The sequence below is a fragment of the Kuraishia capsulata genome, genomic scaffold (genome assembly GCF_000576695.1).
Source record: "Kuraishia capsulata CBS 1993 genomic scaffold, Kuraishia_capsulata_scaffold_1, whole genome shotgun sequence".
Taxonomy (NCBI): Eukaryota; Fungi; Ascomycota; class Pichiomycetes; order Pichiales; family Pichiaceae; genus Kuraishia; species Kuraishia capsulata.
In genome coordinates this window covers 1,983,560-2,010,912 of record NW_019172950.1, presented here as the reverse complement: position 1 = coordinate 2,010,912, position 27,353 = coordinate 1,983,560, and the positions used below count along the sequence as shown (strand labels likewise).

The window sequence follows — 27,353 nt, the reverse complement described above, 5'->3', positions numbered from 1 at the left end:
AGGAATAGCAACACCTCCTTGACGATATCGCTATGGGGCCCAATTGCTGATGATTTTGCTACGATTATTGATTTTGCTATACACTTTTGGACTGGTCCAGGGTCTGGTCGGGGACAACTTACTCCCGTTGAATCCATTCTTAGGGATTCTGGAAGTTGGCGAGAAGACAGCAGATCAGCCAGGCCCCACGATCGGGAAAATGGAAAAAAGAGGATATTATACATCGCTGTTGGATGCTTCTGCTATAAGTGCCACTTTGCGACCTGACTCGTACGCCATGTACCAGTTTCCAATCAATACTTCTTCTGATACTATATCCAACTACCAAGCCATCGTCTTCATCAGTGGTAACATATGTGAGTTGCCTGATGGCTGGAACGACACAGACTCAAACGGACTCTCGATATACTACACCTTCAACCAAACGCAGTGGCAGAATTTGGATTATAAGAGCATGTCATCATTCGACTTCTACGAAGGTTATGCTCAGGAACTGGCACATGCTCAGCTTACCGATGCCGATACCAATGCCTTGACGCTTTACTTGACGGTGGTCTCGGAATCGTGTGCAGATTGTTTGTCTGATAACACCTGGACATATGAGGTCGGTATATCGCAAAGCAACCTGGTATTCCAATGGCATAATGAAAGTGTTGCATCAGTGGTGGATACCGACTCAACTTCTCTTATAGTGTGGATCGACCAGGGCAATGCCTCGTCCTCGTCCTCGTCCTCCAATAATGGTTCCATGACAGACCTCTACAACTTCTTCATATATGACCCGGAAGATTTCGTCTTTGTGGCGGGTTTGGCGCGCAGTTGGTGTGCCATGAAACAGGGTGCCTCCATAGAGTATAACAGTTCTTCTGCAGTGGTATCGTCTGTTTACAGAGGCGGGACTTGGAAGCAGCAGTTCTACTTTGATTCTCTTACTCCTAATACAACATATACGGGGTATATGCTAGAAAATTTTGGAGATAGCAACGGTGGACTGGTGTTTGAGCCTTTCCAGTTCAGAACTATGGAGTCAGACGAATGCACACTAATCTACGACCTCGACTTTTGCTCAGAGGTGACATATTCCGTTCCAACATTGCCTGATATGAACAACGTCAGTGAACTTGCAGAATATTATGATTCTAACGCCAAACACTTCTACACCAACTTCTCATACGCCCTCCAGCAGATACCGTGTGATACAGAGATGGATGCCAGATTCTCCGTAGTGAAGACTTGCGACGACTGCGCTGCATCCTATAAGAAATGGCTCTGTTCTATAACGATACCTAGATGTTCCACGAGGAATATCACTGGGTACCAGCTGTATGAGTCTGGCCATTCGAGGCTGGATAAGCTTAATGTGGAATCAGAGATCAGGCCGCGGTCCGATTACTACGAAGTATTACCTTGCATTGACATGTGCAATGCAATTGTCAGAGATTGTCCAGGTGATTTCAGTTTTCGATGTCCTCAGGGTAACGATTCGATAGCACTGAGTTACTATTGGGAGACGGGTGGAGAGTACCCCTCGTGCAATACCGTCGGCGTATCATCATCGTCTAGCTGAAGAGAGGAGAGATCATTATCTCCACAGCATTGACATTACTTTTTTGGGGTTGTTCAATGGTTTGTTATGATACACATTACACCTCGTCAATTGTTCTTTTTGAGCTAAGGCCTTCCTCTTTGGTGGACTTTTCAGTTTTCGCAGCATCTTCGAACTTCTTCTTCGAAGCCTTGAGTTCCTCTAGGACGTCTATTTTCTCTCCCTCGGCAAACACTTTTTGCAACACCGGACCCCAAACTGCTTCGTCGTTGTCTCTGAAGTCCTCTAATGTGAACACATTCTTGCCAATTTCCCATGCTTCTTGCTTTGACCTCACCAGATCCACCATGTATGCAGACGATCCGAGGGCTTTACCAAAATCGCTGATCAGCGAACGAATGTAAGTGCCAGATGAAACGGTGCATTCGAAATGAATCATTGGGGCACGGTATTCGTCGTCCAATGTTGGGTCAACATCTGCTAGCTTCTTGATCTCCAACACCTCTGGCTCTTTACCCTCCTTCTTGAGACTCTCCGTATATTCTTTGGAGAAATGGAGAGGATCGTCAACCAGAGTAGGATTACCGTTGAGTTTCTTGTCTAAAGAGACTCCATCCTCATCGATGGTTGGTTTCAGGAATTTGTACCCATGATCGGTGGTGAGCGTATCTTCATAGAATTTCACATCATATATTTGTACTTCACGACTAGCAATCGCCCTTGGAAGCGGCTTGCCTTCCCTAGCATACTCGTAAAGAGGTTTACCCTCCATTTTCAAAGCTGAGAACAATGGAGGTGTCTGCGTCAAAGTACCCTTGAACTTCTCTGCCAAACCAAAGACCATTTCCTTGGTAATTCCATCAACTGCTGTTTTTGTCACAAGCTCACCGTCGGAGTCACCGCTGGTTGTGGCTCCTCCTAAAAGGGCCTTGGCTATGTACTTCTTGGTGGTCTGAAGCCCGTAATGGTGTAACTTCTTGGTGCCTGCCCCAATACCCACTACCAGCACGCCAGAAGCATTGATATCTAATGTACCACCATGACCCATCTTGAGCTGTCCGGCTCTCCGGGCCCTGCCATTTTTGGATCCACCCAGCCTCCTCTTCTTCTGCTCTTCAAGAGTGGTCTCGAAGATCTGGGCACTTCCAAAAACTCTCTTTACGTCGTTCAAAAATCCGGCAGAACTCACACCTGCCGGCTTCTCGATGGCAAATACTCCCTCCATCAAAAATTTAGAGAATATCCTGTTCATCAAATCTCTGCAGACAGGCAAGAACGGGCTTGAAACTTTTTGAGTGCAGATTCTTTTGGGCCGGAATGAAGTCAGAGCCCTCGGATATCACGTGCCAGTTTGGATAGACATGTTGATACGATGACGTTTGATTAAGATAAAGGCATGCAACCTGTTAAGTCTCCAATTGCTCTCAAAATCTCTTGTACTGAGATAGAATGACTTCAGTCCAACAGCTCTCGACTGAGCTTTCGAACTTGATATCTGAGTCTAAACGGCGAAATCCGGACATAAGACATGTGTGTATCAACTACAAATCCTTTTGTTCGTGAACCCAGTGTACTAACTGAATATAACAAAAGGCATCAGAAAAATCATTGGATATACTTAAAGGTTTCGGTAGTTCCGGGATATCTGAGTCCGAGTTTTTGAGAGGTAAGTCAATCTAATATGCCAATTGTTGGTGAGGGGTAACGACTAACACACCATATAGGACTGTCCAAGAGTTCCGAGTTCATTAGTCCATTTTTGCTGGCATGTCAATCTCGAAATGCCAAATATAGCGCAATTGCTGTTCAATGCCTGAATAAGCTCATTGTGTCGAGATCACTTCCTGTGACGAAATTGGACCTGGTACTAGATGCTTTCGTAGAAGCCACGCATCTGGCCGTCGAGATCCAGCTGAAGGTGCTTCAAAGTTTGCCTTTTTTCTTCCAATCATATTCCATCTTCATAAATGATGAGATTTTGTCAAAACTGCTGCTGGTATGTTCTATGTTGCAGGGATCCAACAAAATGGCTACTGTGGTGAACACTGCATCTGCTACCTTTCTGCAGTTGATAAGTCTGGCTTTTGAAAAGGTCAACGACGAAGACAAGAGTATCAAGGATGAGGAGAAGATTCACCAGGTTCCAATAGACAACAATGATAGTGTACTCACTGCGCCTTGTGCGTATGATGCTCAACGCATATTCCTTGATCTGTGTACTCTCATAGAACACCACAAGCCATCATTCTTGAGATCCAATTATATCACCGAGGACTTCGGGTTCGAACTACTCGAGAGTGTTATCAGACAGAACAAGTTGTTGTTTCTGACACATGTGGAGCTAGGATTTCTACTCAGAACACGGGTGGCTCCAATCCTTCTGAGATTCCTGACCTCAAGTAAAGACTTCACAATCATGGTGAGAATCTCTCGGTTGATATACCTGCTGATAAGCGAGTGTTTCCCCATCCTGAAGATTGAATGTGAAGTAATACTGTCACTGCTGACTCATATTTTGCTGAAGGAGGCTGCCTCTCCGTATTGGAAAAAGGTTCTAGCCCTAGAGGTCTATGGCAAGATTTTCAAGGACTTCAAGTTGGTCAAAAGTGTTTTCGAAGAATACGACAACAACCAAGAAGAGCTCAGAAAGCAAGTCATCAATGATTACTTTGAAGCCTGCCTTCTCATTGTGAATGAGCATAAAGGTTTGTTGAACACTGGAGAAATTATACAGCCTCCACCTCTGGCCAATGCTCAACCACAGTCGCCGCTCGCAGGGCAATCTCAGCCCCCTGGTTCGTCTAGTAGTGCCATTGATTCTACGTATGGGCTGAGCGTTCAGAAAGCTTCCATCAAGGTGCCGTTCATAGATTCGTTGGATAAGCAGGATCCACCGTCGGCGTCAGAAACTTACATTCTATATCTGATTTTCACGTCGTTTACCCTGTTCTGTGAAGGAATTTGTTCTTATTCCTTGGAGCTGTCTTCCAACGTTGATCCAGAGCAAAGCATTTTGTTTTTGTCTTCGTCCTCTTTTGGTGACAATGTGCAGATGAAGGCAAATTTCGAGGTCGTCAGGAATATGGTGGGCAAGAACTTTGCGGTTTTGAAACAACTTTATGAAATCCATCTGTATTCTACGTTGGATAACGAGCTCTTCCAAAAGCTTATAAGATCACTGCAGAAGTTGTGTCATGCAACCGCTATTCTGGACGTTGTGAAAATAAGAGATGAGATACTCATGTTGATCTCAAAATCAGCCCTGAACTTGACGGGAAAGTCTGGCTTTCAGCACAAGAACTTATTATCGTTTAGTGAAACTATTGTTGGCACTATAAGCTCCACTATCAATCATGCAGCTTCTTCCCTGGGTGGTACTTCTCAGCTGTTTTACACAAGAAATGTGAATTCCAGAAACATCGTGTGCTTCCGAGTGTTGGCAAGCTTAGGAGTTTCCCTTGGAAGTGTCTTGAAAGATAAGTGGAAAGTGATAATCATAACCCTGCAGTGGCTGGACTACTATCTCAATGGATCATCTGACTTTTCCAAGGATCTTCCTGCGGCGCCCACTCAACTCACTCCCCAAGATATGATCTCCATTGAGCACTCCAAAAAGAAACTGGTTGAAAGCATCAACACACAATCGGCCTCGACATTTTATGAGATTGTTAAGGCAGTAGTGGACTTGTCTTTGGACTTGAGCGAACGTCCGGGTAGTTCCAGCCAGGGAATAGCACCAATTCTTGAAGGCATTTTACGCCCATGCTCTTACAACAAAACATATTACGTCGATGAAATGACGGTGCTCGCGAAGATCAACCCTCAGAAGTTTTTAATCATAAGCGACAAGAACTGGCAGTTTGTCAACGAGTTTTACATAAACTTGGTGATCAACAGAAAACTGCCGAACGATTTTCGTCTTCTGGTTTCAAAAGGGTTTGATGCCATGTGTTCCGAATGCGCAATTTCTGGTCTGCAAAAGGAAACCCAGGATTCTCGGAGGTTAGAGACAGAGGGAAAGGTTCTAAATGCATTGAATAGCTTTTCCAAGAGCCTGACCAAACTTCCTGCGAGCACGGAGCTTTCTGTTGTCAACTGTGAGACTGAAATTCATCTGCAAACATTGGGAACCTTGAGGGATCTCGTCGATAGGTTTGGAACTGGATTTGTGAAATATTGGGATGTGGTTTTCATGGTTTTGAATACACCTTTTGATATAATCATGGGAGACAGAGAGTCAGCTGAGTTATATCACGAGGCAATGCTGAAAGAGAATATCATGCTTGTGCTCAGTACATGTTTTGAAACCATGAAGCTGATTTTGGACGAATTTCTGCATTCGTTACCCCAATCGCAGATTAAAGTTGCCATTGACTGTTTATTCAACTTTGTTTGCCAATCGTTTGATCAGAATATCTCCTTCAACGCAATCAGTTACTTTTGGCTAATAAGTGACTATTCAAAAGAGAAGACTGCATCACCCACCAGTGCGACCGTAAAGCTACTAGAGTCCCAAGTTAGAAATGAAGACGATCTAGTCCTGGCTGTTTCGCAGGGTGACGGGTTCGAAGATGGTCAACAGCTTTTTGAATCGCTTTGGGTTTATCTTCTACTGAAACTGGCTGTTGTTTCTCATGATGAACGTACTCAGGTTAGAAATGGCTCGATTCAAACATTTTTCAGTATTGTGGACTCGCATGGGTTCCAACTCCCTTCCTGGAATCTTGTTTATGAACTTGTGCTTGAACCTGTGATCATTAGCGTTGATATCAACGCACTATCGTCAACCCCCGAATCGTCCCAAAAAGACGCCATTGAGAGTATGGGTCTGGTGATGAATGGTCTGAGCAAGCTCTATCTGACATTTTTCATGGATTTCTCAAAAACGAGTCTTCGTTTAGAGAAATTTTGGAATGGTCTGATCTCGCATTTCACCAGTCTTTTGAAACTGAATTGGGTTGATCTGGATTACAAAATATTCAAGTCTTTCAATGATGTGACAGCTGGTTTTGTGTCCCCCGATCGCACTGGGTTACTCATAGTGCCTCCAGAGTCGATATCACAAGAGTTTTATACTTTTTGGGCAAATGTTACGATATCTTACAATCTGACAAATGGAAATCTTTACCAGGAATCTTTGACTGCATTGATGGAGTCAATGCCTGCGCTGCTAAAAATTGCGGAGTCGATCATGGATCTGGTGAAGTTTGAAAGAGTTCTTTGGATGTTGAACTCGTGTGTAAGATACCCAATTTTACCCGAGTTACAGAAAGACGAGGAGCGGTGTACAGAACTTCAAAGGAGTGTGATCAAGAATTTGAAATCAATGACTTTCCAAGACTGGAGATATAGATCTCTCTTCGTTCAGCAACTGAACATGATTGTCATCCTGCCATTCAGTACAAGAAACAAGATTAAGAAGAAGCTGGGTGATAGACTGATGGGGAAAGACCAGATCCCCAGTTTTGTTGCTGTGAGTTATGAGGCAATTGAACTCCTGAAAATCCAAATGGAAGATACGAGTGATTTTGTGGAACTCTTGAACGACAAATGTATTCTGAAGGTATACAGAGCATTGCTGGAACCGGCTCAGTTGAAAGCATTGGGATCCAAAAAGGGTCGCAAGGCTCTTTGGATGGAAAGCATTGACACTCTATCACTGTTGACTCAAAAGGTTGTTGCGTTGCTCGATGACTCAAATCCAGACAATGAGAAAATATCAGAGTCCATTAAAGAGCAGGTTTGGCCTTTGGTCTTGGAGACATTGAGTAGTTGCCTCTCCTATAAGGAGGACAATGAAGAATATGAGTCCTACGATATCACGAAGTACGAAGAGATCAAGGGTGTATTTCTGCCGGTCTTGCACCAAAAGTCGGTCTCTGAAAATTTGCTTGAGGAGCTCATATCTAGAATCTGGAGTACGTCATTTTTGTATGCGATTGATGACTTCGATAGTATGATTTTGTCCGAGTCCAAATCGCCTCATGAGGTCTCTTCGAAGCTGGCCCAGTTTGACTTCAATTCCACCTACGGCTCTACTATGTCACTCACACGTCTACCCAGGAATCGGATTGCCACAGCGTGTTTGCGTGATCTAATTGTCACGTGCTGTCCCCCAGATGACACCAAATCGACTGCTTTACTTGCGGAGAAAACTTTGCCTTACTTCGTCTCGCGGACTGCTTTGGTGTTGAGAAAGTTCATTCTTGATCAGAGCTTGTTGAACAGAGAGCCTCTTCCGAAGGTGCAACAATTGGAGTTAGTCACAGTACTCGGTGGTTTAGTCGAGGTTCTTGCGACGAGAAATGAGAGCACCAGAACGGAGCTACTGGTACTTTACCCGCTGTTGGTGAAATGCGCAGTTATAGGTCACAAAGTGGCAGGGGCGCAACCCCTTTTGGGCCAAATCCTGACTCAATTTCATAACAAACAATGATTAGACACTGCCGAATATTAAAAATGTCGCTTAGTTGACTGCAAATTGTAAATTTCCTACGGTCGTAGATGCAGAGCATTAGATAGCATCGATGCGCGCGCGCGCATTGAGTAAGGTAACCAAGAGCGCTTCGATTACCGCATTGAGAAAACCTGCAGATAAGATACTATCCCTGTTCTTTCAAATGGCTCCTTTTGTGGCCTATAAAAAGGCAGTTGGGCTGCCGCTATAATATTGCAACTTTTAATGGATGCTTTATAATTTAACATGACGTTTTTTTTCACCTCCGTTAGTTTAGCCTCCAAGGTTGTAAACTTGTTCTCGAGAGAGAAGTACTATGATAAGGCTGCAGCTAAGAAGAAGGCCACTCGCGATTTAATCCCTGAAAAATGGAGACTTCCAGCAGATTTGTACCCAACTGATCCAATGGCCAATGTTTTGGATATCCCAAGAACTTGTGGAATTTTGACTGAGAAGGAACAGGACATTACCGAGAACTACACTGCAGCTGAGATGCTGGTCAAGCTCAGCTCAGGTGAGTTCACCTCGGTCGAAGTCACCACAGCATTCTGCAAGAGAGCTGCCATTGCAACTCAATTGACCGACTGTTGCACTGAGTTGATGTTCGATCTTGCTTTGGCAAGAGCCAAGGAGTGTGACGACTATCTGGCTGAGACTGGAAAGGTCCTTGGACCCTTGCATGGATTGCCTATCAGCATCAAAGATTCGTTCCATGTGCCAGGTTTTGACTCAACCATCGGATATGTTTCCTTCATTGGTAACAAGTCGCTCTTTGACGATTACTCGGCCCTTTGTAAGTTGCTTTTGGCCCAGGGTGCTGTTTTCTACGTCAAGACCAACATCCCCCAGACCTTGATGGCAGGTGAGTCTGTCAATAACGTTTGGGGTCGCACCTTAAATCCCAACAACATTGGACTTTGTGCCGGAGGTTCTTCAGGTGGTGAGGGTGCTCTTTCCAAGATGAGAGGTTCCATTCTGGGAGTGGGAACCGACATTGGTGGCTCCATTCGTATCCCTGCATTGTGCAACGGTGTGTATGGATTCAGACCAACTATTGGAAGAGTTCCGTACGGTGGTCAGCAATCCCCAAGTACCACCCTCAGTGGAAGACCGGATGGTACTTTGTGTGGTTTGACAGCCGTTGCTGGTCCTCTGACAAACGATTGCGACGATATGAAGGTATTTTTCAAGGCCGTGATCGAGGGCCAACCTTGGAAGTACGATGGAACGGCCAAGTGTGTTCCATTCGACAGATCCTTTGATTCCTGGACTGGAAAAGAAAAACTCAAGATTGGTGTTGTTCTTGAAGATAAGGCTATTCCCATCCACCCAAATATAAAGAAGACTATCCTGGAGTCCGCTGCTAAGTTGAAGGCTGCTGGTCATGAGGTAATCATCTTCGATGAGTCTCCCGATATCTGGAGAGGATGGCAGATCAGTTCTTCGTTGTTTAGATATGATGGAAATTACTCCATGTCCTATAATATCATATCCTCGGGAGAGCCTCCAATCCAAGAGATCAGCACTTTTCACTTTCCTCCAAACAAACTGCCAGACCTAGTGTCCCTTACCAGGGCCAAGGCCAAGCTCGTTCTCGAATGGCGCAACTTCTTCACCAACCAGAATTTGGATGTTCTTATGTGTGCAGCAGCTCCTTGCTCCGCTCCAGTTCATGGAGATTTCCTTGACGCCCCATACACTACCATCTGGAACATGTGTGACTTCCCATCTGTGGTGATGCCGGTGGGTAAGCCACTTGCAGCTGATGATGATTTCTCAGAATATCCTATAACTAAGGACCCCTCGGTCAAGACCTTTGAACACTGTGTCGCACCTTGGAAACCAGACCAAATGGTTGGTGGTATTCCTCACGTTCAATTTGTTGCGAGGGATTTTGAAGATGAGAAGCTTCTGGCATGCTGCTCTATTTTGGATAAAGTGCTTCACTAGAAACTTTTTGAATTTATTGTGTCTGTTAATTGAATGCTAAATATATAAGATGCAAATTTCCGAGTTGGCTATCTATGGCAACAACAACTGGGATCCAGGACTAGGACCTCGTCTGGTTGGGGTATAATCAGCATTCTCGTAGGACATGTCCACAAAGTTTTTGTCCATTTCCGCCTGTAGTACGGAGTCGTCAAACTCTGTTCCGGGTTGATATGCTGCTGAAAATCCATTCCTGGGTGAAGTCTCGTTCTTTCTATCCCTCTCGTATTCCCTCCACCTCTTTTGGACGATCTGGGAGCCGTCGAACTCACCTTCTGTTTTATCGTGGCCTCCTTTATCTCCGCCGTGAGTCTTTCTGGTGTCTCCCCAGCTGAAATCGTCAAACTTCCAATAAGCGTATGTCGGAAGCACAAAATTCCAAATGGGTAAGGCTAGCAGGTAGATCAGCATCCACACGATGTACATCAGTGAAGACGTGGTGACCACAATCAGCAGGCCAGGAAGACCAAATATTACACCGAGCAACACGAGAGACATCACTGGAGTAGGCGATGACACAATTGCAAAGATGATGACGTAGAATGTGAAGCAGATGGCACAAGGCAGAACCATCGTTCCAACAAGCTCGATGAGGATGACAAACTGCATGGAGAAGCAGAAGGTTCCACAGAGGTCTTTGACCAGGACCAACTCCATGAGATTGTGAACTGTGGAGTTGATCCAACGACGTCTTTGTGAAAGCAGTACTTTGAACTTGTCTGGAGCAACGGTCTTGCAAATTGCCTTGGGCACAAAGACCTGTTTTCTCTTCGGAAACGTTCTCAGCATCAACGAAGAGAGGTACCGATCTTCACCAAGCAACAGCAGGTTTTTCTTGTGCAAGGTATCCAGCACGTTCTCAGAGTATCTTTCGACAATATCGGGGTTGGCCAAGATAGGAACCCAGAAGCCATCCGAGCCCTTTGGTGCTTTGATACGGTACATGCAGAAACAGCCGGGCAGACACGTAACAGTTCCAAAGACAGACTCAAAAGCCTTGGACTGATGGTGCGAGATATAATACTCAAACACTTGGATGGCAGTAACCCAGGACTGAGCTTTGTTGGCAATTTTTGTCTCACCACACAAGCCCATGATATCTGGATGCTTGACAAACTCAGCAGCCATGTGAGTAAGACAATCTGGGAACACCTTTGTGTCGGCGTCAACCATAAGAACGGCTTCATACATCTCTGGCATGATTCCTGTTACTGACCAGATACTCTTCATCATCTCGAATTCCAGCTCTGTCATTCTTTCGTCAAAGGTCACTCGTTGGAGGAAAGACATGAGAACGATCTGAGAATCTCTCTTACCTCTGTTGCCTGGTTTGGAAGCACCAGCTTCAGCTGGGGTTCCACACTTCACAATTGTGATCACCGGAATACGTTGCTGTTTCTCTGGTGGAATCGTGGAGTCGTCATACTTGTAGAATCCCGCATACAGCTTGGCCATGTTGTGCCTCTTGGAACCTTGCACCACGGAAACGTATGAGTATGGTTGTACTTCTTCCTCGGGTATCACCAGGTCAGTCATCAGACCAAGTGCAATCTCCGGGGTGGTGCGGTCGTTGCCGGCACCTTTGATGAGACCGTCGCAAATAACGACGATCAGTTTGTGCGAGTTTGGATACTCTGTAGTAGCCACAGAGTCCATAGTAAGTCGTATACTCTCTTCGTCTTCGGAATAACATGTAACCAGACACATGGTGTGCATCAATGGATATCCCCAAGGCTCGTAGCTGACGGGTGGCTGAGGTACAACATCGGGATGCACGATATCTGCAGAGAGTGTGGTGGCGTTCATATACTCAGAACCGCCAATGACACTGGCATTTTCAAAAGGTCCTGCAAAGTCGAGGTACGAACTCGAGCGTTTGAAGGCCATATTTGATCCTCTCATGCCTTGTCTGTCCTTCATCTTAGCGGCCTTGGCTGCTTGTGTAGACATGGTGACGTACTTGGGATTGTAATCTTTGGGATCAACAGCCGACGAAGTTGGATCCAGAAACTCGTTCGTGGCAAAAATGTCAATTGAACCTCCCCAAGAGAGTCTGCTGCCACGCTTGAGCATTTGCGATGACCGTTTTGCGTGGTGTTGTGCTCTTTCCTCAACGGCAACAACAGGCATCACAGACTGGGCCTCTCTCTCGGCACCGTCAGCCCAGTTTTCCATCTTGTTGTCCCTCTCAGCCATGGTCTTTATGTCCACATATGAAGCACCTTGTTTGGGAGCGACTGACCACTTGAAGTAACAAGCGACGACAAACTTGATGATCACAATGATCAGGACAAACACCAGAGAAATGTACAGAACAACTTGGGAGGCAATACATCCAATAGTCTTGGAATCTATTACTCCCACCTTGATGGTTTCCACCAGGCATCTGGCTGCTTTCCTATCTGAGGATTCCGACAGAAGCATGGAGATATCATGGCCTTTCAGGGTCTCATCGTCTCTCATCCTATCAAAAAGATCTGGGTACTCGACGTCGTCTGATTGAATCCAATTTATAAGGTCCATGTCCAGCACATAGCCAGAATACACAACCAGGTTTCTCGAAGAGTTCTTGATTTGGTCCCAGGTGAAAAATACATCACCAGTTGCTTTCAAATCATCGTAGAAGGCAGTTCTGGCCTTCGTTGAAGTGTGACAAGCCCATCCATTGTAGTACGATTCTGTGAAATTCGGAGAAGACGATCCATCCAACTCGAAAAGACGACAGGGCATGTACCATGCCAGCTCTTCACCATCGTGAGGAATGGTGCAATTGTCTCTTGGGGTAATGATACCTTTGCAGTTCCCGTTGACATTCTGGAACAGAAAAGAGGCATCTTTTCCACCGGCATTCACTGGTGGATACAACACGTTGGCAGCACTCGGGACGCCAGCCGCTTTCGGATGGGAACTCGATTCGAGATTGTATGCTCTCCCGTTCACTACCAGGTATCCAGTGCTGATATCGTCGTTCTGCAGACTAATCTTGGCCCTAGAACACACAGTTTTGGTGAATCCAAAAGTTATGTAAGCCACAAATGCACCAAGGTACATGATGATGGAAATCAGAGCAATCTTCTCCCTCCATGCAAACTGTCTCTCCTTTGTGCCGAGACCAAACAGCGCTAGAAGTGGTGCTGGAGCCCAGAAAGTGATCACGTAACAGTAAGCATTCCATATGGGCTGGAGCATACCATCGTCGTTCAGATCTTTATGTGTAGGTTTTGGCTGGGCACTCTTCAGATGAGACGCCTCGATCTCATCATTCAGGCCATACATCTCCTGGCCAGACTTTATTTCTTGAATTTCAGGAGGAGTCATGTCGTCCATCGCGATGCCGTCTTCATTTCCATCATGCTCTACTATTGACTCCACGGTCCTCTTGGACCGCCTGGAATTCACTCTGTTGAAGGAAGTCGGATCCACTCCTGTTTCAGATGGGAACACCTTGAGATGATCAGATTCTTGCAAAACCAATTTCTCATAGTGATAGTTCGGGGCATCGGGGTCAAGTCTCCGACGTTCGTTTCTCACGAGAGACCTTTTCCGCTGGAAGTTTGCGCCACCAGACTCCTCGTCCATCTCGGCGTATCCATGAGTGGAGGACCGCCAGGAGGCAGAATGAGGAAACCCGCCGGGGCTCTTCTGGGAGTTGGAGCGATGCACTGGATGAAGTTAGTAAAGGCAATTTTGTCTTGCAAATCCATGGGTCATATTCATAGTAACACTTACTGATTGTCAACCCTCTAGCAAGATTTAACCTGAAACCGAGATCAAAGAAAAAGTCTATAAGCTAACACATCAGCCAAAAAAAGACCAGGCCAGAACGCGTGTTTACCCGATCCGGATTATTGGTGATGGCACTACCTAATTTCCCCTTTTGGGTAATTCCCCAAATTCGACGCGTCTCTGGTTTTCCACGTAATCTCCTTCTCTCTTTCTTCTTCCCTTTCGCGTGCTTTCTTACAAACGACATACCCTTGATCACAAACGTTATGTCCTCTTCAAGAAAAAGACACATCATTGATGACGATGACGAGGACCAGCTCGGATCCCAGGATATCCACTCCTCTTCGCGTGCTCCGTCTGAGGCCAACTCTTCTCCCAGAAGACTACCTCCTTCTTCTCCCGCCATTCCTTTCGAGGAAGACGACGAAGACATAATTCCCGATATTGACGATCTTGAGGATCAGATCCAAGAAGACGAAGAGGAGGAGGATGCCGAGGACTTGATTGGAGACGATATGATGAGGGATTACACTCTAAACGCAGACAAGGATACGTACAATCTGGGTGCTCGTGATATCGATGACGATGAGTACGACGCAATGTCTGCAGACGAGAGAATGAGAGTCGATGCCTTGTTGAACGCAAGAGATGATGCCAGAAAGAGACGCGATAACCTGTATCTGGACGAAGAAGAGGAGGATGTTCCTAGAGATCAGTTTGGCTTGCCCATCCAGAGAAGGAGAAGAAGACACGCATACGACGATGAAGACGAAGACGTGTTTGCCGGTGTTGATCCTCTCACCGAGGAACTTTCGTTGGAGTCTCTGGCTGATGTGAAAGCTCCTAGTATTCTGGAGTGGATTCTCATGCCTAACGTCACCAGAACTATTGCCAGAGAGTTGAAATCGTTCCTGCTGGAATACACCGATGAGAAGGGTAAATCCGTTTATGGTGCAAGAATCAGAACTTTGGGTGAAGTCAATGCCGAGTCGTTGGAGGTGTCGTACCTGCACCTGACTGAGTCCAAGGCGATTCTGGCACTGTTTTTGGCCTCGTGTCCAGAAGAGGTGCTCAAGATATTCGACGTCGTCGCGATGGAGGCTACTGAATTGCATTATCCTGATTATGCCCAGATCCACTCGGATATCCATGTCCGTATCACCGACTTCCCAAGGGTCAACAACCTCAGAGAGCTACGTGAGGCCAACCTTAACTCATTGGTCAGAGTCACTGGTGTTGTCACCAGGAGAACTGGTGTTTTCCCACAGCTCAAATACGTTAAATTCGATTGTTTGAAGTGTGGTTTTATCCTCGGACCTTTCTTCCAGGATTCTCACGACGAGGTTAAGATCAAGTTCTGTACCAACTGTCAGGCTCGTGGTCCCTTCAAGATGAACTCCGAGAAAACCTTGTACAGAAACTACCAGAGAATCACAGTTCAGGATTCGCCCGGATCTGTTCCAGCCGGTAGACTTCCTCGTCACAAGGAGATCATTTTGCTGTGGGATCTCGTGGACAGCGTCAAACCAGGTGAAGAGGTAGAGGTGACCGGAGTCTACAAGAACTCCTACGATGGAACCTTGAACGCAAAGAATGGTTTCCCAGTTTTCGCTACAATCATCGAAGCGAATGCTGTCAAACGTCGTGAAGGTGCCAGTGAACACGGTGGTTCTACTTTCCAATGGACCGATGAAGACGAGAGGGAGATCAGGAAACTTTCGAGGGAAAGAGGAATCATCGACAAGATCATCTCGTCGATGGCCCCTTCCATATACGGTCACAGGGATATCAAGACAGCTGTGGCATGCTCTTTGTTTGGAGGTGTTCCCAAGGATGTAAATGGAAAGCACTCCATCAGAGGTGATATTAATGTCCTTTTACTGGGAGACCCCGGTACTGCCAAATCCCAGATCCTGAAATATATTGAAAAGACCGCCAACCGTGCTGTCTTTGCTACAGGTCAAGGTGCATCTGCGGTTGGTCTTACGGCTTCCGTTAGAAAGGATCCTGTGACCAAGGAATGGACTTTGGAAGGTGGAGCATTGGTGTTGGCTGATAAAGGTGTTTGCCTTATTGACGAATTTGACAAGATGAATGATCAGGATAGAACATCCATTCACGAGGCCATGGAGCAACAGTCCATTTCCATCTCCAAGGCCGGTATTGTGACAACTCTACATGCCAGATGTGCTGTGATTGCAGCCGCCAACCCCACTGGTGGTAGATACAACTCCACGATGAACCTGTCTCAGAACGTCAATCTGACGGAGCCAATCCTGTCCAGATTCGATATCCTGTGTGTTGTGAAGGATACGGTAGATCCTGTCACAGATGAACGACTGGCTTCTTTCGTCATTGATTCCCACATGAGGTCTCATCCTTTTGGTATTGAGGACGCCATTGAGGCTACTGACGATATGGATGAGGACGATAATGGGGAACCTTCCAGGACTAAGAGAGATAGATTGCACGCAGAGCAACAGCGTAAGGAGTCTGAAATTTCGCCAATATCACAAGAACTCCTGGTGAAGTACATCCACTATGCTCGCACGAAGATGCATCCTAAGCTGAACCAAATGGATATGGACAAGGTTTCGCGTGTATACGCTGACCTCAGAAGAGAATCGATAACCACCGGCTCGTTTCCAATCACAGTCCGTCACTTGGAGTCCATTCTGAGAATTGCTGAGTCGTTTGCTAAGATGAGACTTTCAGAGTACGTTTCCTCCTACGATATTGATAGAGCCATTAAGGTGAGTGTCGACTCGTTCGTTGGGGCTCAAAAGTATTCCGTGAGGAAACAATTGCAGAGATCCTTCATGAAGTACACTCTCCCATCCAGAAGAGCCCTGGAGCAACAACAACAGCGGACGTCAGTTGCTGCTTAGAACTCCTGGAGAGTTACTTTATGGGTTTGGTTGGTTTTGGCTTCTTTTGTATGTCTAGTTTTGATTTTAATACCTAGTTGCGTATGAGATAATTATTAAACTCCGAAGACGCCTTGTACATTGTATGTGTACCACTCATTCCAACGCCGCATATCAACATCCGCTTCTACAACTAGAGTCTGTTGTCAGAGGTCATTAGCCTAGATTGGCATTCAACTGATGAGCACTTTTGATCCCCATCCATGCAATGCGATATGACTATAAACGAATGTCCCTTGTGTGATAACAACCCAGAGTCTTCGTTAACTCTGGAAATCGATTGGATCCAATGCGATATTTGCAACCAGTGGTACCATACTCAATGTCTTTCCTTGCCCAAGACCCAAGCTAACAGCATAAAAAATTACCATTGTGAGAAATGTCTTCGAGCCAATCCGGATATTGGCCCCAGTATTTTAAAGAGAAGAAGTGGTCGGCAAAGGCATGTGGTGGATTACCAGGCTTTGAATGAGGAAGGAGAGTTGAGGTACATAGAAGAACACATGCACATCAAGAGGTTCACGAAGTATGAGTGCAATAACGAGGGAAAAGTCATTGTGATAAACCCAAGTGATCACAAAAGTGAGTACGAGGTGTTGGATGATGCTCTCGTGAAGGAGCTGATCAAAAAGACAAAGTTGAGCGTTCCCATCATAATGCCTTCGGCTGTGGGGAAATCTATGGCCCACGAAAAGGGATATAATTTGGAGCTGAGTTTCCCTGGTGGAATGACAGTTACGGAAATTACTGAATTGTTGGGTGAAGACCATGCGGTTGAAGTTATGGATGTTTTGACTCAGGATAACGACAGATGGACGCTGGGCCGATGGAGAGACTATTACAACCTCGATGCGAGCGAACGTGGAAAGATCAGAAACGTTCTAAGCCTGGAAGTCTCTGACACTGGTTTGGGTGACATTGTCAGGATCCCAAAATTTGTCCAGGATATAGATATCGTCGAAAGAGTATGGCGAGAGATAGTTTCATCGAAGCTTATAGACGGGGACTCGCCCTCCTGGATAGAACGACCCAAAGTCACCAAGTATTGTCTCATGAGTGTGAAGGATGCTTTCACTGATTTCCATCTTGATTTCGGTGGTACTTCCGTTTATTACACCATTCTCAAAGGTCAGAAATCCTTTTTAATGTTCCCACCAACAGACGACAATTTGCTTGCTTATCAGAAATGGTGTCTCAGGTCAGATCAGAATGAGACGTGGTTTGGGGATATGATCGACACCAAATCCGAACAGAACCGTGGGGTTAAGATAGATATTTTCCAAGGAGACTTGCTTGTCTTGCCGTCTGGTTGGATTCATGCCGTCTACACACCTGTTGATAGTGTGGTTATTGGAGGTAACTACCTAAGCAGTTTCAGTACGGAGACACAACTCAAAGTTTTTGAGATAGAGCAGGCTACAAAAGTTCCTGAGAGGTTCAAATTTCCAAACTTCAACAAGATCATGTGGTTAATTGGATTTTACAGCTATAAGTCCTCGACTGACTTGAGTGTGGAAGACGTGGAATCTCTAGAGAGATTGCTACCATTCTACGAAAACCAGCTAGAACTGATCAACAGCGACGCGACAACGGGTCGTGACTCAAAGAAGTTGAAGAAACATATCAAGCTGAGTCTCCCGACCAAGATTATTGGCAAGCCTCAAGTGTTTGTGGATAACTACAGAGCCTGGATCGGAGCTTTAAGAGCAGCTGACAGTGAACCAAGCACTTCAACTATTAAATTGGAAACCGACCGGAAACATGACATCGAAAGTTTATCCGAGAGTCCTCGCCGAAAAAAGAGATCCAGTCTGACTGCTGACGCTCGTGGCCCTGCAGCCAAAGTCAAGGTATGATCATTGGGTATGTTGCTTATATGGCTAACGCAACTGTTTGGGATTCACTTTAGAATGATTAATATTCAGGGGTACATATAAAAAGATTCAAGGTGCTAATCAAAACTACGAGCACATCTATGCCAAAATCCTTAATCCGGACGCTGGGGCTCCAATCAGTGTGATCTTGGTAATAGAACATACCTTACCCTTTTCGCTAGTGCGGTATTTGGCACCAGTGAGAGCCTCCGTGACAATTGGAGAACCCTGGTAGATGGGAGAGTATGTCGCATGGCAAATGTCGAACTGTGCGTATGGGTCGAATTCTATTTCGATCGCATCTGTGGATATCGTGTCCGACTTATCCTTGATCTTCTTAGCCTGTTCGGCCCTGGCTCCAGTAGACACAATCTTCAAAAACTCAGAAGCAAAGTATGACGCAGATGTGTAGTTTTTATGCTTGAAGGACTGGGTCATTGCCACCTGTAACGCATTGACTCTGTGTACAGGCTGCAATTTACACTTGGCAAAGTAAGCTGCCAGTTCGAGATTGCGCTTGACATTTTCGGCGGGAAGGGAACGACGGGAAAGTTCGATCGACAAACCGAGAATGTATTCACGACAGACATCCAATATTTCTTTGCACTTATCTTCGTCGTCCTTGGTATTCACCGTCAGAACAACGATAGTGTATACAAGATACCTGAAAGTCTCGATGGATTCCTCCAGCTTGTTGGCACGGAATTGTTTGAACGCTTCGTGCAGAGTGGCTTCCAGTGTGTCAAATCCAGGGATATACGGAGCGACCTTGCCTGGAACTTCTTCATCTGGATCCGAACGAATATAGCCCTTGATCGCTTCGAGGCCGCTTGCACCAGGGACAAAGATCTTGGAAGCAGCATACACCTCCATGAAACGCTTACGCAAAGGCTCAAAGTCAACAATACCCAGCTGTTTGTTCAGCATCCGAGCGGCAGCATCAAATGAACCAGCTGCGACGTATCCCGCAGCACACTTCGAGTTACGCACCCAGATTCCCAGTTCACCTGCACCAATGGCTGGAGTATCATCATCAAGTTCAGTAGCCTCTTCAACTTCGCTTCCGACGTCAACGTCTTCATCCAAGTCCCAGCCTTCGTCATCGTCGAGAGGTTCATCTTCAAAGAAGCCATCATTAGTCAGGTCACTTTCGGCGATATCCTTAGGTTGAGGTTCTGGTTCCAAGTTCAACCCTTCAAGCTTTCCTGAAAGGGCCTGCTCAAAGAAAGATGGTGGCAGTGCCTTCAAAGGCCAGCTTGCCGAACTGCTTTGCTTTGGTTGCGACACTGAGGCTCTAGATCCAGTGCTTGGTATCTGAATATCTGACTCAGACAAGCCTGACTCTTCCAAAATACTTTGAGCAACTTCATCCAATCCATTAGTCTTGGCAGTGGCATAAGCCAATGGAGCGAGGCCAGCCTGCAGGAAGACAGAGATTCTCTTCTCGATAGAGTTCAAGAAAATAGAATTCTGCAGCAGTGATAACATGTCTCCTCTGCTTTCAGCAATTTGCTCCATCTTGCCCAACTTGGCATTTTCACCGGTGATCAAGTAGAAGAACGACAGCTTGTCAAGTTGCGTCAACTGCTGGAAAACCAGCTCCACAATGGAGACGTTTCCTTGGGCAAGAGCCTTATTTCCCAACTTCTCCCATATCTGCTTATCATTGAGTTTTTTGGCCTCCTCGAGAGCAATAGTCAGATTGTCACACTCGATTGCAAGGTCGAATCTGGTCTCAGCATCTTCAACGAATTGCAGAGCGATCTCTGGGTAACCAGCCTTTTGCAAGTATCCAATAATATTTTGGCCAACAAGATTGGAGTTCTTGATTATACGCAGCACCTCAGTGAAGTTTTTGTTTATCAGAGCCTTCTTGAAACGATATTCTGTTGGATCGATGCTGATGATTTCGATCTCACCCTTTCTGTTCAGGCAGAAACAGTTCTTGTTGATCACTCTAACAACGTAAAGAGTGTTCTCAAGTGTCTTGATAGTTCCACTGTCACCGTTGAGCAAGATGTACTTGATATGGTTCAAAGTGGAGTAGATCAGGACTCCAGTATCATCCCAGGCAGCACTCTTTATTCTAATTGTTTCGTGCAGAGATGTGACGGTCTCGAGTTTCTTAGTGGCAATTGTGATCGTGTGTTTGGATATCAACGCAACATATTGTCCATCAACAGACCATTGGGCATATTTCACATTGTTCAATTGGATCTCCGACAACTCCTTCTTCTGTAAGACATCGTAGTGGATGACGGAGTTGGTCTTGAGAAGTAATACAGACCCTGGGCCGGCATAGACAACGTCTTTGACAGAGGCGTCCAAAACGGTACTCTTTGTACTCGAGTTGGACAGGTCCTTAACCTCCAATGTTTTCGTGGTTTTTGAAAATGTGACAAACCTGTTACGAGCAACGAAACATGCGGCATTCGCCTCACCTTGACGGATATCAGTTGGTTCAATAGCACCAGTGACATCCTTTGGCAACGGAATGTAGGCGTATGTGGAACTATCGTTTTCACCAGTAGTGATCAGGATAGAATGCTCTGCTGGGTTATAGGAAAGCGTTCTGATCTTGGAGTACATCTTACCAACTTTTTTCAAGGAGAGCATTGGCAAACTAGGACCTTTGTTTCCCAATTCATATTCTTGTACCTGCTTTTCACCGTTGATGAAGAGAATCTTGTTTTGGAACAGTGTGTGGGCTGGTCTCTCTCTGTCAAGCTTGAAAACCATAACTCCTGAGTCGTGACATGTAGCAAACAGGTTGATCTCTGGGTGGGAAGCGATCAGCCAAAAGCGATCATTCTCGCGCTTGAACTGCTTCACAGGAGTACGCTTGTTCAAATCCCAAGCTCTGATGGTTCTGTCCTCGCCGATGGAGAGGATCAAATCCTCCGTGGGGTGAAACAGGACGCATGGAACGTTGTGGGTGTGACCTCTGCATGTATCAACCTCCCATGCTTTGGTCTCACTCATTCTCCATATTTTGACTAGCCTGTCATCGCCACCTGAAACAATGAGGGGCAGGCGAGGGTGGAAAGTGGCCCAGTTAACACCCTTATCGTGGCCCTCCAAAACGTATTTAACCACAGCATCGGTGTTGCCAAAAATATCTTGCTGGGGAACGCCTCCTTGCAATTGTCTGTTGTACTGATCTTCGAAAGATCTCACCTGGCCAGAGGGTGCAGAGTGCTTCTTTCTCAATCCCGAAATGTCCCAAACTCTGACTGTTTGATCCAAAGATGCAGAAACAATCAGATCGTCAGTTGGGTGGAATTGCGCACACATGACATAATGGTTGTGACCAGTAAGGCATGCAATTTCTTGACGGTTCTGCCAATTCCAGATACGAATGGTCTGATCATCCGAACAGGAGATGATCCAAGGCAAATCGTGGTGAAAGAAGACAGTTCTCACGTAATCCAGATGGCCGCTCAGAGTGAACATACACTTTCTGGACTGAAGAGACCAAACCTTGATCGTATAGTCATCACCACCAGATACAAAAATCGGTTGGGTAGGATGGAAATCGACGGATCTGACTGGACCATCATGTCCTTCAAATCTGTCGATCAGAGTACCCATGCGGTAATCCCATAGCTGAACAGTAGCCGAATGCAAAGATACCAAGATCCATGGTCTCTTAGGGTGAAAGGCAACGCCCTTGGCCCTGGAGGACTTGGATTCAAACTGGGGCGATTTTGGTTAGTAAACAATCACAAATCTTCCAGTTTGTGCTTAAGGTACACGTAGATGTCGACCGGATCCAGGGTTAGGAACCAACACGATTCCGGGTATATACGTATCAATTGGCACGGATCTGGCAATACATAAAAGTTAATAGGTACCTACCTTCGTTAGCATCTTCATTTTGCAGAAGAAATGTTCGACGTAGTGGGTTCAACAACAGAGGCTCGACAGCTGTCCTTGTGTACTTTAACGATCTTCGTGTTCAAAAGCGACTCGGGGTGGGCTTCATAACCATTGATGAAATATCCGATTCGGGTCGGTTAATGCACGCCTATTGCAATTTGGATATTTTGTGCAGTTTGTTAGCTATGAGTAAATCAATATCATGGTCTAAAAGGTATTTTTTTATGTCTTATATGATCATCAAAATCCCCAGAAATAAAGAAGTCAGTCCCAAAAGTGAATTTTGCATAGGGGTGGCTTCGTTCTTTGAGGAAGCACCGTCGGTTTGGCTGGTGGAACCAGTCCCTTCTGCACTTTGGTAAAAGTTACCATCGTCGACAATCGTTGATGTCACTGCCGTGGAGAGCACCTCAGTCTTTCCCGAAGAGGTGACGGTGGTTTTCTTGTATGACGTAGTTTTCGATTTGGTTTTTGAGCTTGACTTCGACGTGGAGGAGGAGGATACCTTCCCTGCGTCAGGATCGAGGCCACTTCCTTCGTAAGAGTATAGATAAGTGCGGTCATTGGTGATCTCGATGTTTTCCGAAAGGAATTCCGAAGAACTGTTATACACGTACGCCTTGGAACCTTTCTGGTTGGTGTAGCTTGGCGGATCGTAACATTCAACAGAGATGGACTGAAGCATGGAGTAGAAGTAGCCCGGATCGGTCAGGTCTTCAGCATCCCAGTCAATTTCTCCACCGGCCCACTCGATTGTACCCGCAGCATTGGAGGAGTCTCCACCAGCCCAAAGAGAGAACTGTATTCTGGAAGGCGTTTGTGGGAACATGTATGTATCGGATGTATCGTTATAGGTATCTTCTTTCCTCAACGTTCTCTTCTCCTCTCCGTCAATATACCAGGTAATTTCGTCTTCGGTCCAGTCTACCTCATAGTCGTGCCATTCACTGAACGTGTTGGAGGTATTGAGATAGAGACCGTTGGTGTAGTTCAATATGCCTTCGAAGTAGAAGTTGGTCTGGGTCTGTTTGAGCTCGCTACCCACGAATTCCACATCGATTTCATCTTGGGCGTTGGAAAACAGGATGAAAGAAGAAACCACACCGGCAGTTCTGGAAGACCTGAATCTGGCAGACACTTTTCCGTACCACACGTAGAATGTGGACGAAACCACAGTGCCGGTGGATTGGTTGGGCATCGCCAGCACCAAACTGTCTTCGTATTCCAGAAGATAACCCGAGTAGATCCAATCGGATTCTGATGAGTTTCCCAGGTAGTAGGAACTATCTTCCAAAATGTCCAAAGAGGTGAAGTTGGTATCGATGTCTCTACACACCGGCATGGCCATGCACGAGCTGATGTTGTAGGAGAATCTAGGATCACATCCACCGAGGCAGTAATTGCCTGTTCCACATTCCCCGTACTGGGAACAACATGGGTAGTCGTCTGGACATGTTGATGAAGAGTTGCAGTAGTATGTGGCTCTCGCGATGGAGAAAAAGAACGCAGTAAGAAGAAATAGCGAGGTGTGTTTCATGTTGTGGAGGTCTCTAGCACCAGTAGAGTGGGTACGTCAAGTAATGAAAGAGCGATTTTTTCTCGAGGAAAAGAGCGAAAAAATATGGTGAACGCGAAACAAATGAAGGTCTTTTTTGAAGGCAAAGGGTTCCAAATTAGTAAAAGGCTTAGACGGCTCGGCAGAAGATGGCTTCAACAGGTGTGAATAGTTTCAAGACAGTTCCAAGACCACCTTCAAAGGCTAACAATTTTCGCGGTAGAAATGAACTAAAACTAGCAATTGATAAAATCTGGAGCTTTCGCGAAGTTCTTGAGAATCTACAATGGTCAACTAAACTTAAACGACTGCTGTTTGACCTGATCGGGCAATTACACTGGTTCCAACAAATTTTCCGCGTCGAGACGCGTCGAGGATCCATCGCGCCATGGAAGGAGCTGAAAATAGATCTCGAAGTTTACGCGGCGTGTTCTTGGCGATTTCCATTTTGAATAAGGGCTTGTGAACAAGCAGGCGAGATTTTATATATTTTTCTTTAGTTATTTTTATATTTATATATTTATTTATTCCAGTCCGTGTTGGTGCTATCAGTGCCTTGACTGTGGTGGGATCCCCCACAGATCTGTAGGGGTGACCTTTAGGGATGGGCCTTTCAATGTCTTGGCAAGACGGCCATATATAGGCAAAATCCACCATTGTCATTATGGAATTTTGGCACCAAAAATGCAATATTTTAGGCGAATGAGAACAGTGAGACTACAACCATATTTGGGGCATCTTAAAAAGCCTGCATAGACCCGACTCCTGCTCCAGTTCATGGCTGTGCAAACCCACAAACGTGCATTGCGTGTAAATCCAAATAAAGGTAGTGTCTGAACCTATTTGGAATTGACCAACCAACGGCGAGATTCCTCTGACGGCCATTCTGGGCCTCTCGTTGGCCCTCTCACCTCCTCCTTATTTACTTCCGAAGTCTCTCTTTTTCTTCACCAACCTTTGGAATTAGCTCTCAAATTACACATCGGTGGTAATTCGATATTTCTATTTCTAATATTCCATTACAAAGATGCTCCCAGCCCGTGTTTTAAGAGCTGCTGCTCGTTCTGCCGCTGTTGCATCCATTGCCCGTTCAGCTCCTCGTGTTGTAAGTATCCACCCCGTTGAATCCGGTTCTGCCAACCAATTGAGCATCAATTGATATCCATTGGACGCTCTAATACTTTGATATTGCCAGTTTATGTTCCCAATACTAACTTTGACCCACTAGGCTCGTCCTGTCTTGGCCGCCAGAAGATACGCTTCTGCCAAAGCTGCTCCAACCGAAGTCTCTTCGATCTTGGAGGAGAAGATCAGAGGTGTCTCTGAAGAGGCTAACTTGAACGAGACTGGAAGAGTCTTGTCCGTTGGGTATGTATCTACATTTTTTTCCGATCAGAAAGCTGATTTTTCAGGGTGTCTTTTTGAGATCGGTGATGTCGGGCAAAAGATTTTCATCTGAGTCCATGCCAACGACTTCGCCAATCCCCAACAAATTGTCCTATCCATCACCAGAACAGCAATCCAGTCGTCGCTTTCTTTCACTTTTTGCTCGGTTTCAATACAGTTTTGCCCGCTTTTTCAGACCCTTTTTGCTGGTGATCCCCGTCGATGCGATCTCGGGCGCCGCTCTCGACCAATGAGAGGCTCTCATTTTCTGAGTTTTCTGTGGTACACTACCATCACCACCAATCTAGGAAAGGAAAGGGACCGCCAATGGGGATCACGGTAATATCGCGTGGCTGGGTTTTTTTGATGCCGATGGGATATATTTTGTTCTGGAAGATGACTGGAAATTGCTTGATCTTATCCATATTCGTCTCAGACTTTTTGTTACTAACACCTCTCTAGTGATGGTATCGCCCGTGTTTTCGGTTTGAACAACTGTCAAGCCGAGGAGTTGGTTGAATTCGCCTCCGGTGTTAAGGGTATGGCCCTTAACTTGGAGCCAGGTCAGGTCGGTATCGTCCTGTTCGGTTCCGATGCCCTCGTCAAGGAAGGTGAGATCGTCAAGAGAACCGGAAAGATTGTCGATGTCCCAGTTGGACCAGGTCTTTTGGGAAGAGTTGTGGATGCTTTGGGTAACCCTATCGATGGTAAGGGACCAATTGAATCCGTTGGAACCTCCAGAGCCCAAGTCAAGGCCCCAGGTATCTTGCCAAGAACCTCCGTTTGCGAGCCAATGCAAACCGGTTTGAAATCGGTTGACTCTTTGGTCCCAGTCGGAAGAGGTCAGAGAGAGCTTATCATTGGTGACCGTCAAACCGGTAAGACCGCCGTTGCCATTGACACCATCTTGAACCAAAAGAGATGGAACGATGGTGCTGATGAGTCCAAGAAGTTGTACTGTGTCTACAACGCTGTTGGTCAGAAGCGTTCCACCGTTGCCCAGTTGGTCCAGACCTTGGAGCAACACGATGCTCTTAAGTACTCCATCATCGTTGCTGCCACTGCTTCTGAGGCTGCTCCTTTGCAATACTTGTCTCCATTTACCGCCTCTGCCATTGGTGAGTGGTTCCGTGACAACGGCAGACACGCTTTGATCATCTACGATGATTTGTCGAAGCAGGCCGTTGCATACCGTCAATTGTCCCTTCTGTTGCGTCGTCCTCCAGGAAGAGAGGCCTACCCAGGTGATGTCTTCTACTTGCACTCCCGTCTTTTGGAGAGATCTGCTAAGATGTCCGACGCTCACGGAGGTGGATCTTTGACCGCCTTGCCAGTCATCGAGACCCAGGGTGGTGATGTCTCCGCCTATATCCCAACCAACGTCATCTCCATTACCGATGGTCAAATCTTCTTGGAGGCTGAGTTGTTCTACAAGGGTATCAGACCAGCCATCAACGTCGGTTTGTCCGTCTCCCGTGTCGGTTCCGCCGCTCAGGTCAAGGCCATGAAGCAGGTTGCCGGTTCCTTGAAGCTTTTCTTGGCCCAGTACAGAGAAGTTGCTGCCTTCGCCCAATTCGGTTCCGATTTGGATGCCTCCACCAAGTCCACCTTGGTCAGAGGTGAGAGATTGACCCAATTGTTGAAGCAAAAGCAATACTCCCCAATGGGTTCTGAGGAGCAAGTTCCATTGATCTACGCTGGTGTCAACGGTTTCTTGGACAACTTGCCTTTGGACAGAATTGCTGCCTTTGAGGATGAGTTCTTGGCCTACTTGAAGTCCAACGAGTCCGGTGTCTTGGACGCCATCAAGAACGAGGGATCTCTTTCCACTGAGAACTTGGCTAAGTTGAAGGCTGCTACCGAGTCTTTCGTTGCCACCTTCTAAGCAATTTATGATGTCATTTTTATATTATCTTGCACACCGTTGCATATAGGTGTGTAGCTTTGATCTAAAAAACAATACAAGCCAAAATTGGTATCATCCCATACGAAGAAGGTTCAAAACTAGATCACC

The 27,353-nt window shown here is 46.0% G+C and overlaps 11 protein-coding genes across 11 annotated transcripts, besides 2 other annotated features; 7 read left to right on the top strand and 4 right to left on the bottom strand.

The window, feature by feature from the left end:
- Positions 1 to 49: 49 nt before the first annotated feature.
- Positions 50 to 1,567, top strand: KUCA_T00001090001 (uncharacterized protein; the record flags this gene model as incomplete). The annotated part of the gene is made up of 1 exon (XM_022605692.1): positions 50 to 1,567. The coding sequence occupies one exon, from the start codon at positions 50 to 52 to the stop codon at positions 1,565 to 1,567; it is 1,518 nt and encodes a 505-aa protein (XP_022457135.1).
- Positions 1,568 to 1,643: 76 nt separating this feature from the next.
- Positions 1,644 to 2,771, bottom strand: KUCA_T00001089001 (uncharacterized protein; the record flags this gene model as incomplete). Its single annotated transcript, XM_022605691.1, has 1 exon — positions 1,644 to 2,771. The coding sequence occupies one exon, from the start codon at positions 2,769 to 2,771 to the stop codon at positions 1,644 to 1,646; it is 1,128 nt and encodes a 375-aa protein (XP_022457134.1).
- Positions 2,772 to 2,995: 224 nt separating this feature from the next.
- Positions 2,996 to 7,982, top strand: KUCA_T00001088001 (uncharacterized protein; the record flags this gene model as incomplete). The annotated part of the gene is made up of 2 exons (XM_022605690.1): positions 2,996 to 3,076; positions 3,282 to 7,982. The coding sequence occupies 2 exons, from the start codon at positions 2,996 to 2,998 to the stop codon at positions 7,980 to 7,982; spliced, it is 4,782 nt and encodes a 1,593-aa protein (XP_022457133.1).
- Positions 7,983 to 8,249: 267 nt separating this feature from the next.
- Positions 8,250 to 9,953, top strand: KUCA_T00001087001 (uncharacterized protein; the record flags this gene model as incomplete). Its single annotated transcript, XM_022605689.1, has 1 exon — positions 8,250 to 9,953. One exon carries the CDS (start codon positions 8,250 to 8,252, stop codon positions 9,951 to 9,953), a length of 1,704 nt encoding a protein of 567 aa, XP_022457132.1.
- A 72-nt stretch (positions 9,954 to 10,025) lies between these two features.
- On the bottom strand, positions 10,026 to 13,571 carry KUCA_T00001086001 (uncharacterized protein; the record flags this gene model as incomplete). The annotated part of the gene is made up of 1 exon (XM_022605688.1): positions 10,026 to 13,571. The coding sequence occupies one exon, from the start codon at positions 13,569 to 13,571 to the stop codon at positions 10,026 to 10,028; it is 3,546 nt and encodes a 1,181-aa protein (XP_022457131.1).
- A 413-nt stretch (positions 13,572 to 13,984) lies between these two features.
- Positions 13,985 to 16,606, top strand: KUCA_T00001085001 (uncharacterized protein; the record flags this gene model as incomplete). Its single annotated transcript, XM_022605687.1, has 1 exon — positions 13,985 to 16,606. The coding sequence occupies one exon, from the start codon at positions 13,985 to 13,987 to the stop codon at positions 16,604 to 16,606; it is 2,622 nt and encodes an 873-aa protein (XP_022457130.1).
- Positions 16,607 to 16,848: 242 nt separating this feature from the next.
- On the top strand, positions 16,849 to 18,501 carry KUCA_T00001084001 (uncharacterized protein; the record flags this gene model as incomplete). Its single annotated transcript, XM_022605686.1, has 1 exon — positions 16,849 to 18,501. One exon carries the CDS (start codon positions 16,849 to 16,851, stop codon positions 18,499 to 18,501), a length of 1,653 nt encoding a protein of 550 aa, XP_022457129.1.
- Positions 18,502 to 18,618: 117 nt separating this feature from the next.
- Positions 18,619 to 22,110, bottom strand: KUCA_T00001083001 (uncharacterized protein; the record flags this gene model as incomplete). Its single annotated transcript, XM_022605683.1, has 1 exon — positions 18,619 to 22,110. The coding sequence occupies one exon, from the start codon at positions 22,108 to 22,110 to the stop codon at positions 18,619 to 18,621; it is 3,492 nt and encodes a 1,163-aa protein (XP_022457128.1).
- Positions 22,111 to 22,241: 131 nt separating this feature from the next.
- Positions 22,242 to 22,262: a sequence feature (Short protein (KUCA_T00001082001, CDK25115.1) was converted to a misc_feature.).
- A 115-nt stretch (positions 22,263 to 22,377) lies between these two features.
- Positions 22,378 to 22,395: a sequence feature (Short protein (KUCA_T00001082001, CDK25115.1) was converted to a misc_feature.).
- A 232-nt stretch (positions 22,396 to 22,627) lies between these two features.
- Positions 22,628 to 23,935, bottom strand: KUCA_T00001081001 (uncharacterized protein; the record flags this gene model as incomplete). The annotated part of the gene is made up of 1 exon (XM_022605682.1): positions 22,628 to 23,935. The coding sequence occupies one exon, from the start codon at positions 23,933 to 23,935 to the stop codon at positions 22,628 to 22,630; it is 1,308 nt and encodes a 435-aa protein (XP_022457127.1).
- A 1,045-nt stretch (positions 23,936 to 24,980) lies between these two features.
- KUCA_T00001080001 (uncharacterized protein) lies at positions 24,981 to 25,412 on the top strand (the record flags this gene model as incomplete). The annotated part of the gene is made up of 2 exons (XM_022605681.1): positions 24,981 to 25,058; positions 25,182 to 25,412. 2 exons carry the CDS (start codon positions 24,981 to 24,983, stop codon positions 25,410 to 25,412), a joined length of 309 nt encoding a protein of 102 aa, XP_022457126.1.
- Positions 25,413 to 25,880: 468 nt separating this feature from the next.
- Positions 25,881 to 27,224, top strand: KUCA_T00001079001 (uncharacterized protein; the record flags this gene model as incomplete). The annotated part of the gene is made up of 1 exon (XM_022605680.1): positions 25,881 to 27,224. The coding sequence occupies one exon, from the start codon at positions 25,881 to 25,883 to the stop codon at positions 27,222 to 27,224; it is 1,344 nt and encodes a 447-aa protein (XP_022457125.1).
- Between the last annotated feature and the right edge of the window lie 129 nt (positions 27,225 to 27,353).